At 50.5% G+C, this 11509-nt stretch overlaps 1 protein-coding gene across 1 annotated transcript; it reads left to right on the top strand.

Annotated features, from left to right (window-relative positions):
* The first annotated feature begins 488 nt into the window (after positions 1 to 488).
* On the top strand, positions 489 to 11329 carry CD5L (CD5 molecule like). Its single transcript, XM_045784585.2, has 6 exons — positions 489 to 628; positions 3598 to 3624; positions 6343 to 6693; positions 7901 to 8218; positions 8897 to 9217; positions 10355 to 11329. The coding sequence occupies exons 1-6, from the start codon at positions 532 to 534 to the stop codon at positions 10357 to 10359; spliced, it is 1119 nt and encodes a 372-aa protein (XP_045640541.2). The 5' UTR covers positions 489 to 531; the 3' UTR covers positions 10360 to 11329.
* The last annotated feature ends 180 nt before the right edge of the window (positions 11330 to 11509 follow it).

The raw sequence follows: 11509 nt of genomic DNA, 5'->3' as shown, positions 1-11509 counted from the left end.
ATCAGATCCTGGTCCTAAGAATGACTTGACTTCATTACCACAGGGAACTCCTTCCACTCAGCTTCCAAAGATGGGCATAAACCAGGACAAGGACAGGAGAAGAGCAGATCCATGGGCTCAGCCCTCTGTTTTGTGCTGGAAAAGCCGGTTTGAAGGAAAGCCAGCCCTAGATGCAGAGATTGACCCCTTGACTCTGGATTATAGTGCCTCCAAGGGCCACTCAAGATGTCTGCTATGGTCTCTGGTTTCTCTGTTCTCCAGAGGTGGATGGAGCTGGGATGCAGCAGAACCAGGTCAGGACAGCTTGGGGTTTTTTGTAGTTTCCTTTCTTTTTCTGTGTTTTTCTGCCAGTTCTGGCTACCTCCCTTCCTCTGGGGTTATGCTGAGCTTAGCAAGCCCAGTTTCACCAGCTCTGCCCCTTGTGCCCATTGGCTTCTGGTCATCTGGTCATCTGATAAGGCTTCTGATAATGCTTCTGCTGCACACAGGACCTGCCTTGCTCTGTGCTGCTGGCACACTTGGCGGCCAAAGATGACTCTTGCTGCTCCAGGGCCTCCCCCCACCTCAGATTTCAGCTCAGCACGTCCAGCAGCCTGGCTCATGGCTCTGCTATTCTCCTTGATCCTCGGTGAGTATCCCTGCCCCTGCTGGCTGAGGCTTCAAAGTCTCCCCGGAACTTTGATCAGGAGAATGCTCTCCCCGCCCAGCCAGTGAGGATCCTGCTATCTTTCAAGGAACAGCTTCACCTGCTCTCCTGCCTTCTCTGTGTCTAAACTCAAGCCGTTTAATCCATACCCAATTTATAATCCATTTGATCACCCGAATTTTTTGTTTCCCTTTATTTGCACTGACAAATTTATAATAATAGTTTATCCCATTTCCCTTTTTACATACATTTCCCTGAATGTACTCTTTATAAAAAGACAAATGAACTGTGGTTTGCAGCATGTAGAGCAAGAAAAGGAAGAGAACCGCAAGACAGATACCTTTCACAGGTCATACTGTCCAGGTTCCTCTCAAAGGTGTTCCATAGAATGTTTCCCTAGGGTCCCCCAGTTTCTTATCACCCAGATTAATTTACTGTAAAGGGAGATTTTGGAGTCAAAGGGACCTGAGTTTTAATCCTGGTTCTTAGGATTCTTAGCTGTCTGAATTGTTAAAATACCCTCTCTCTCTGGAATCCTTCTTTCATCTGTGAAATGAAGGTAATAGTATGTTCTTCAGAGGTTTGTTAGGAGACTTTCCATGAGATAATGAACTTGGGGCATCTCACAGTGCCTACGAGGTCTCTTCCCTAATCAGTCACATCCATTTTATTGTCTCGATGATCTGATGCGTCACCAAAACCCACGCTAGCACTTACGTGCTCTCGGTGGGGTGCTGGTGGAGTTCCGAAACACCAATATATCCCCTGTATCACCTGCCAGCTAGTCCAGCTCCATCCAGAGTGTCTTAACACCACTTTCCCTGCTTTCGTTCAGCCCCACCTCCTTCATGAAGCCTCTCTGGTTTGACTACCCATAGTCATCTACCCTGCTCCAGAACTTTCAAGTCCCTCTGGGGCTCTCTCACTTTCATACCTGCATATCGGGCTTGACACACTTGGTTTCCACTGAGTGTACACAGGCTTTGAGCTCTTTACTAGATGTGTGGGGTTATATGTCATATACTCTTGAGTTTTTGACAGTTACAGACAAGACTTCAGTGAGTCTGAGAGTGGCCACATCCTGGAGATTAAGGACATAGGATTATTTAGAAATAATTTGGAAATGAAAAGAAGAAAATATTCCAGAACAAGCTACAGAAATTCTGGAATCTGCCTGAACAACTCTAGACCAAAGCTATTAGCTCCTTCAGAAATATTCCATAAAGAATGCCTGGGTGGCTCAGTCAGTTAAGTGTCTTCCTTTGGCCCGGGTCATGATCTCAGGGTTCTGGGATCGCGTTCCTCATCAGGCTCCTTGCTCAGCTGGGAGCCTGCTTCTTTCTCTGCCTGCTGCTCTCCCCGCTTTACCCTCTCTCTCTCTCTCTCTGGCAAATAAATAAATAAATAATCTTTCAAAGAAAAGGAAATATCCTGTAAGATGCAGGGGTGGGGCATGGCTGTTCTGCAGTTCAGAATGCCTAGGGCCTTGGGGACCACTGATGGCCACAGGGCTCAGTACTCTCCACAGCATTAGAAGGGAGCCTAATGCAGCAAGGATCATCCAGAGGTCCCACAGGGAGAAACTGTGATGTCCTATGATGTGCTAGTGCTTAAGCCTGGGGTTTGGAACCAAATGCTTTCTGACTTGTTGATCAGGAGTCAGCAAACTACAACCCACAAGCTAACAATGGTTTTTACATTTTTTTTTAATAAAAATCTTTATTTTATTTTTTTAATGTTTTTTTTTATTATATTAGTCACCATACAGCACATCCCTGGTTTTTTATGTAAAGTTCCATGATTCATTAGTTGCGTATAACACCCAGTGCACCATGCAATACGTGCCCTCCTTACTACCCATCACCGGTCTATCCCATTCCCCCACCCCCCTCCCCTCTGAGGCCCTCAGTTTGTTTCCCAGAGTCCATAGTCTCTCATGCTTCATTCCCCCTTCTGATCACCCCCCCTCCTCATCCCTTTCTTCCCCTACCGATCATCCTAGTTCTTATGTTCCATAGATGAGAGAAATCATATGATAGTTGTCTTTCTCTGCTTGACTTATTTCACTTAGCATTATCTCCTCCAGTGCCGTCCATGTTGCAGCAAATGTTGAGAACTCGTTCTTTCTGATAGCTGAGTAATATTCCATTGTATATATGGACCACATCTTCTTAATCCAGTCATCTGTTGAAGGGCATCTCGGCTCCTTCCACGATTTAGCTATTGTGGACAACGCTGCTATGGACATTGGGGTGCATATGGCCCTTCTCTACATTTTTAACCAATGGGAAAAATCAAAAGAATACTATTTTGTGACAGGGAAATCTGAATGTCCACGTCTGTAAACAAAGGTTTATCGTAGCATGGCCATTCTCATTCATACTCATACACACACGGGGCTGCTCTCCTGCTACAGCGACAGCGCGGAGCGGTGGTAGCAGAGCCCGCATTATCTGTGATCCCGCCCTTTACATGGAGAGTGTGCTGAACGTGGCCCGAGCGCAGTGCCGGTGACACAGACAGATCCTGCCATTTCCCTGCTCCGTGCTGCCCCCATAGCCTTGCTGTCTTCTGCACCAGGGCTCTTCCCCGTGGCCTCCAGCATGCCTTGCTGTGGAGCCCAGAGGCCGCACACCACCCATCCGCTTCAGGCAGTCGTCAGCCACCATAATTGGCTAGAATAGAAAGCGAATCTATCCGTGCCTGGGGTAGAGCTATGTCACATGGGCTGTGGTAGAATTGGCCTTTGTGCTTCCCAGTCAGTGTCCATGTGTCCTTCAGGGCTGGTGGTTGCAGGAGAAGGTTTCCCTAGGACTGACTTTGGAGGCTCTGTACCCAGCACTCTAGCTGCCCCACGAAGTCTGGCAAAGACTTTCTAGAGACTTGTGTTGTTTGAACAAAGTCTTGGGATTGACTCTATGATCTCACTCTCTTCCTTCTTCTCTCCTCAGCCGTTTGCACTGGACCTGGTCTCTTAGGTAAGACTTTCTGGGGCCCCGAGAGGGAGGCCTCCAAGTTCTGGAGATGGCAAACTTGAAGCTTCCTGGGGGCATGGAGAGAGGCTCTAGTTCAATACAACCTGAGTAGATTTCCTTTCCGCTTTCTCTGTCCACCCGCTCCGTCCTATGTGGGTGGGTTTCCACCTCCAAAACCTGGAAGGGATTTGGGTGGTGTTTCCTGCAAGGGGATTCCCTCCCACTTGGCCTCTGTGACCTAAAACTCTTGGCCACCTCCAAGTAGCGGACGGCTTTGTTTAGGGGCTCAGAAGGTAGCTCACCCCCTTGCCGGCATATCTGGGAGAAGAACTTCCTTTTGCCCTGCTGGGCTCTACCACTTCCAGGTCCCTGCGCCAGCCTGCATGGCTCCTTTTAACTAGAAATGCATCTATGTATGTGCAGTGTGGGGTTTGACCAGCAGGGGCAGGCTGGATTTCAGCCTCCTCTTGCCACCTGTGTGAGGGGTCCTTGGACCACGCACAACCTGCACAGAGAACTGGTCTATCCAGAGGAAGGCTGTGGTCTCCAGACTCGAGGGGGTTGGTTGTGGACCATCAGCTTCTTTTTTTTTTTTTTAAAGCTTTTATTTATTTATTCGACAGAGATAGAGACAGCCAGCGAGAGAGGGAACACAAGCAGGGGGAGTGGGAGAGGAAGAAGCAGGCTCACAGCGGAGGAGCCTGATGTGGGGCTCGATCCCATAACGCCGGGATCACGCCCTGAGCCGAAGGCAGACGCTTAACCGCTGCGCCACCCAGGCGCCCCGGACCATCAGCTTCTTATACATTATCCCATTGGTCTTTTTCTCTTGATGATAGAGGCTTTACCAGAGAGGGACAGCCACAGACTCTGCAGTGAACATGGGGACCCACACCAGCAGGATGTAATTCATTTCTTACAGCATTGCCGCCTTGGGTTCTCAGTCTAACGATCAGATTACATGGTCTTTTTTCCTGTGGTGTCCAGGGCTGTCCTCGCCGCTGGTGCAGGGACCATGGCTCTACAGCTTTCCCACAGTCCAGGTCACTGCTCCTCTACCCCCAGCCCTGCTCTCGAGCTGTCAGCCCACAAAGTAGGCTGAGGACACTGCCCGGGAGGCAGCTGTCCCGATGGCCCCTCTGCCCTTCTCTCTGGCTTTCAAACCTCTTCTCAGCTGAGTTTCTTTGACACTGAGGTTGCTTCTTTCTTTCATATTTTTTCTTTCTAAGGGGTGTTCTAATCCCCCTTTCCATGGAAAATAAAACTCATTTAAAGCCAGAATTTTACAGTTCAAAATCAGATAACACGTGCATGATCGTGATAGCTAGTGTTTCCTGGAGTACAGAATAATGCCTGTCTAAACTCTAATCTTGCAATGCTATTTCTGGTGACTCTTCTTGAGTTATATTTATACCCTGTAAATGTAGGTGTGCAAGAATGAAAGCTTTTCTTAGTTTTTTGTAGTAAAATTTAAAAATCCCTTTCTAGCCTCCATTCCTCATATTGCTTCCCTCAAAACACACATGGAAGAAAAGGAGACACAAAAACAAATGAACAAACCAAATGTCAACTTCCAATGCACTCTAAAATCAACGAGCTCAGTGTTTTCTCACTCAGAAACTTCTTCTGGAGTTGATTCCGGGTTCTAGGGAGTTTGTGCAGAGCTGAGGCAAGGTAGATGGTGGAAGATCTGGTCCTCCAAATTCATATTCCATTCTTGCAGGTGACTGAGTCACCCACATGTCCATGAGGTCATAGGTGACACTGCTCATTATGGGGTATGCCATAGACCAGCGATCACATGTGGCTCCTCCATGTGCCCCAGACCTGTCTAGACCAACAACCCCATTCCATGGAGGCATGGCCCATTCAGCTCTTCTGTATCATGTTGTCACTCGGGGGCTGCCAGAACCCTTGTGGGGTAGCCCCAGACCTCTTAAATATAATTTCCTGGAGGGCAGCAGTGCTCTGGGTTCATAAACCAATACCTACAACATAGTATATGTTCAACAAAAGTGTGTTGCTTTATAGGCTCTTCTCTGCTCTCCCACCGCCATCTCCACTCCATGTCTGTGTCTTGGTGGAAGAGGGAGAGGATTTGCATCAGCCTTTTCCACCCTCAGAGTTATGGTCGGGAAACAGAATCATGTTCTGGATTCCTCAGAACATATCTGGAGGCTCTGGAGAGGCTGTCTCCTACCCCAAGCCCTAGAACCCTCTAGACTAAGAATCTGACGGGTCAAGGCTCTGAGCCTTCCTTCACCCACTGCTCTTTGCATTCCTCTGAGCTTGGTTCTTGGACATAGGAAGATGTCATGAGAAGCAGCAAGGATGGGTAGTGGGGGATCATGAATATTGGGAGAGAAAGAGACTCAGCTTGTTCAGCCCAAGTTATATCTAGACAGCCTGCCTCAGTCCGGCTGCCACAGGGAGAGACAGAGGCAAGAAAAGACAACACAACAGAGCATATCTCTACACTTACGTTCTGACCTGGGGCTTCCACTGCTTGGCGGTGTGAGCATACGTATGTAGTGTCTTGAAGCGGAGTTTCTTGGCGGGGTAAGTTAAGAATGGAGCCGAACTGGAACTTAGGAATGGGGTCCTGAAGCTCCTCTTCCGCCACTTCCCTTTTAAGCCCTCCTTTCTCAGCCCTCAACATCCCACACCCTCTGGGAGTGGTGGAAGAGTTCCGAGATGCCTGAATTCTCTCTCACCCTCCAGATGCCCAGCCAAGGTCCCATCCCTTTGGCGGGTCTTCGTCCAGAGTGCGGGTGGTGGGAGGTGACCACCGCTGCGAAGGGAGGGTGGAGCTGCAGCAGGACGGCAAGTGGGGCACCGTGTGTGATGACGGCTGGGACAAGAACGATGCAGCTGTGGTGTGCCGGGAGCTGGGCTGTGGAGCCGTCAAGAGGGCGATCAGTGGTACTTCGTTTGGACCACTGACGCAAGAAGATCAAAAAATCTTCATCCAAGAATTCAAATGCAGTGGCATGGAAGAGAGCCTGTCTCAGTGTGAAAGGGAGGATTTTTTCGACTGCACCCACGAGGAAGACGCAGGAGTTGTGTGTGGATGTAAGTACTATAGCCCCACGCCCTGTACCACCCGACCCGCAGGCCACCCTCCCCTGTCTTTTTTTTTTTTAAAGATTTTATTTATTTATTTGACAGAGATAGAGACAGCCAGTGAGAGAGGGAACACAAGCAGGGGGAGTGGGAGAGGAAGAAGTAGGCTCATAGCGGAGGAGCCTGATGTGGGGCTCGATCCCAGAACGCCAGGATCACGCCCTGAGCAGAAGGCAGATGCTTAACCGCTGTGCCACCCAGGCGCCCCCACCCTCCCCTGTCTTAACCGCCACCGTGCACTTCACACGTGGCTAAGCAGCTCCTCCCTCTTTGTACCTCACCCTTCTCCACGGTGGGCCCTGCAGAGGAACATAAGAGCCTGCTTCTCTCCTCCACACATGCACGCACGCACTCCCAGATCCATGCACCACTCAGTGTTGGTAGAAGAGTATAACCCATGTCTGGAGCTCGGAGTGGGGGGGAGGTATGAGGAAGAAAAGAGCCGGCAAGGTATGATGTACGTTTCCTGGTTTTCGCCCCTAAGAAAACCAAGTACGACGCGTGATTTCCAGCTCTCAAGGGTTCCACCCATGAAAGAGTGGACAAGAGATGCTCTTAGGAAACCAGCACAACGTTTTGCCTTCTGTGAATTAATAATCCCCTCCCTGTATGCACTTCCCAGTAGACTGTGATTTGCCAGAGGGGTTGGTCCTTATCTGCTCTTTGTCACACTGCAGACTGTTCCCAGGGAAGCAACCAATAAATCTTCGTGCCTGATGCTGAGTTCTCACTCCTACTTCTTAGAAAGACTGAAGGTTGGGAGCACTAGGCCATGATACTTGGGTGACAATGCTGAAAATGAACCAGGATTTTTTAGGCTCGGACACACTGTGTGTGTTACTATTGCATCTTATTTTTTAAAAATCTATGCAATCCTTCTACTTGCCTCTTATGAGGAACAAATGAGAATACGAATGAAAATAACTCGAAAAACTAAAAATGTTACAGAAATAATTAATTCACTTGGAACTGAAAAATGGCATTCATTCCATTGATTCACGCATCCGATGCTTTCAACAAGCATCTACTGAGCAACGCTAAGCACTCCAGACACATTGTACTAAACACCGAGAAGAGAGGGACGTGCCTGTGGAGCTCTATTCTGGGAAGATTGTGTTCTTGCTTGAACAGACGCCCCCTCTTTCCTTTCTCACAGTCCCACAGACCGTGCGGCTGGTTGATGGCCCCAAGCGCTGCCAGGGCCGAGTAGAGGTGAAGCACCAAGGGGAGTGGGGCTCCGTGTGCAAAGCAAGCTGGAGCTTTGCAGCCGCCAAGGTGGTGTGCCGGCAGCTGGGATGCGGACGGGCCATACTGACCCGGAAATGCTGCAACAAAGCCACCCAGGGCCAAGGGCCCATCTGGCTGAGAAAGGCATCATGCTCAGGAAAAGAAATCAGCCTTCAGGATTGCCCTTCTGGGGTTTGGGAAAAGAGCAACTGCACCCACGATGACGACATGTGGGTGGAATGTGAAGGTAAAGCCCACGGGTCCAGAGACTAGATTCATTCATCCATTTGGTTGAATTGGATTCCATTTAAGCAATGTCTTCAGAGAGCTAATCGTGCATCAAGTGACAGTGACAGAGTCTCATCTAATAGTCTCATCTATTTATTTATTTTAGAGAGAGAGCACAAGTAGGGGGAGGGGGAGTCCCGAGGAGACTCTGCTCCGATCATGGAGCCCCATGCGGGTCTCCGTCTTACAACCCTGAGATCTTGACCCCAGACAAAATCAAGAGTTGGGCACTTAACTGACTGAACCACCCAGGTGCCCCTCTTGTATTTTTCAAACACTGACAACAATGCCTCCCTCTGTACAGGAAAATGGTTTCAGGGATAGTAAGTGCTGGGTTACCGTGAACTACTAGTGTATTGATTTCTGCATGATGGAGACAGAGCACACCACTCCATGTATTGTTGAGCTCTTCAATTTTAAAAAACTATGAGCAAATCACTTATTAATATTAGGTTTTTATAAATTAGACACAGAAGTGGAAAATCCCAGTTAAGGAAGGGACCTGGGCCACACGGTCAGGCGGAGAGAAGGGATGTAGACATGGAAACTCAGTGGAGGGTCTCACGTGCTGATGGGATTTGAATGTAGGGGTTATATGCCTGCCTCCCTCTGCTCTCACTCCCTCCTGCACCTGCAGATCCCTTTGAACTGCAGCTGGTGGGAGGAGACAACCGCTGCTCCGGGAGGCTAGAGGTGCTGCACAAGGGCGAGTGGGGCACCGTCTGTGATGACGGCTGGGGAGAAGAAGCGGACCAGGTGGTATGCAGGCAGCTGAGCTGCGGGGACCCCCTCTCTCCATCTGCCAAATTCCGGAGAAGATTTGGCCCTGGGGTCGGCCGCATCTGGCTGGACGACGTTGCTTGCTCGGGGAAGGAGAGGTCCCTGGAGCAGTGCCCACACAGGTTTTGGGGCCAACACGACTGCAGCCACACAGAGGACGTGGCTGTGGTCTGTGCAGGTAAGTCCTGGGGCAGAGAGTTCATGGGGATGGCATGGGGGGAGGGGAGGGATGGGGTCTCCCACCAGGCTGGTCACCTACTTGACACTTACTTCAAGGGATACAAGTGAGGCATTTGGGCAAGAAATAGAAACAATGATGATACTAATAATAAACTCCATACTGTAGACTTACCGATGTGAGAGCGGGACAGGTTTTCAAAATTACTGGATCAACACCCTCGTGTTAAACATGAGCGAAGTGAGAATCAGAGAAAATAAACAACTATCCAAAATCATAAAAATTGCTTTGAAACGATGGGGCAGAACTAAAGTGACCTGTCCTGACTCTGAACTCAAGGGTCATTCTCCCAGATGACCCCAACCCTCACACCCCAAGTTTAAACAATGGGAGACGGTCCCACCTCATTCTACCTGATGTCACTCCATGGGTTCTAGGTGCACCTGTGGAAACGGGGCTGGGCTAGGGGGGCTCTTTGGGAATGCCCAGGAGACAGGCTTTCCAGACAGTGGGGGGGACCTTAGGCCTCTTCAGGGGAGGGAAGGAGGAAGCCCTGCCCCAACTTGAGCCAGGAAATGCAAGCTGAGCCCCTGGGGGCTGAAGCACAGCTTGGTAAGCAGGGTGGGAATGCAGGGCTACTCGGCTTAACCACCCTGCTGTGGGGCCGGGGGAGGGCTGAGGTTGACCAAGGGCTTGATGACCAGCTAGTGCCCAGAAGAGGAGGGATTTGGTCATGGAGGACTACAGTTTGAGCCCTGGTGCTGCCATTTTGAGGGTCTGTAATCTTAGACAGTCCCTTAACTAGTCAGGACCTCATTGTTTCCATTTGTAAAATGGACAGACCCCTGACCGCAAAGAGTTTCGTGATTGTGTGAGAGTGAGACGTGTCCATCTAGGTGGACATGTTTGTGGCAGCTGGCTGAGTAAGCCCTTGGGATGGTGCAGCTGAGTCCAGCTTGGCTCACGTTCGCACAGGACGTGTGTATGTTAGGGTCTGGGAGGGCCTCTCTTTCCAATTCTGGGGCCCAATTGTCTTTCTTGGCCTTGAATGAAATGAAATAATGGCCTTGAGCTTGAATGAAATAATCCTTTTTGACACGTCCCCATCCTTACTGTACATTCTTCTTCTCTTTACAGAATAGTGGCCTGGCCTACCTGAAGCTCGACCCAACCGCCACAGCCTCCAAGTGTCCCCTACTTCTCATGGACCCTGATTGGCCCGGCCCGAGCCCTGGGCTGCAGGCTGTACCCACCTCCCGCCCTCCCCCAGCAGGCATCTGAACTCCGTGCCCTGTCTTGCTCTGGAGACAAGCGCTCCCGTCATTGCCTGGAGATGCGAGCTGTTGAATGCCCTCTGCCAGGGAAGACGAGCTCACGGTCACCATCTCCTCATCGCAGACCCCTGGCACCGGCTCCGACCTGTGCAGCCTCTTCTCACCCTGCCTGGGATCCCCAGGCTGGTGCTCTGACCCGTAAGGGCCATCACTGGGCATCATCTATGTCTGTAGAGAGCATGAAAGGAACCAGACCATTACGTGGAACTTGGAGGGAACCTTTGAGTCTTTTAGCTCTTTTTCTCATGCTTGGAGTGATCCCAACAATTGAAAGCACCTCACTGCCCTCTTGCTTCTCAGTGATAGCGCATTCTTTCAGGAGCAGAGCAGCGTCCTGTAATCCTAGACGCTTTCACGGTACTTGGAAGCGATGCCCTCCCCCCCCCCCCATGAATGCCTGCAGTGAAACCCCTTTGTTGATCCTCCATCACAGCTAACCAACGTGGTTGCCTTTAATCAAGAAGGGTCTCACGAATGCGTTCTAACCGATCCAAGGAAGCGTGTTGGCAGTGGGGCTGCCTCTGGAAGGAGGGGAGGCCGAGGCCAAAGGAGGTTGGGGAGGCGGGCGCTGTGCTTCTTACCAATCAGATGACACCACTTACCCTGTATCCCGTCCGACACTGGCACCTGCAAGCCTGAGGCACAGTGATGCTAGGGAGAGGATCGGGACTTCGCTCTAAAACTCGGCAGCCTTGGACTGTGAGGCTAAGCTGAGCACCTGCTGTATGCCTGCATTTCCGATGCCTAATAAAGCGGACCACACGGTCTCTACAGCTGCTTCCTGGGCAGGGCGCTTGTCTTGCCGCCGAGAAGCAGGTGCGCCGGCTCCTCGTGACGGCCTCTGGGGCAGCGCTGGGCAGAAGAGAACCTGCCGGCAGATGGGGCCAGCTCTGTTACAGAGCCCTGTCCTCCTGTCTGTCCCCTAGCATGGGAACGCAGAGCAACCAGTCTCCATAGT

This window comes from Ursus americanus, chromosome 2 (assembly GCF_024610735.1).
Source record: "Ursus americanus isolate L20-20 chromosome 2, mUrsAme1.1.p, whole genome shotgun sequence".
Taxonomy (NCBI): Eukaryota; Metazoa; Chordata; class Mammalia; order Carnivora; family Ursidae; genus Ursus; species Ursus americanus.
This window is presented reverse-complemented; position numbering and strand designations above follow the sequence as displayed.

Excerpts from the sequence above, each read along its gene's own strand:
- CD5L (XM_045784585.2), top strand. The coding sequence starts at position 532 with ATGACTCTTGCTGCTCCAGGGCCTCCCCCCACCTCAGATTTCAGCTCA. Across the intron at positions 629-3,597 it reads GCTATTCTCCTTGATCCTCG|CCGTTTGCACTGGACCTGGT; the intron begins GTGAGTATCCCT and ends TTCTCTCCTCAG. Across the intron at positions 8,219-8,896 it reads CATGTGGGTGGAATGTGAAG|ATCCCTTTGAACTGCAGCTG; the intron begins GTAAAGCCCACG and ends CTGCACCTGCAG.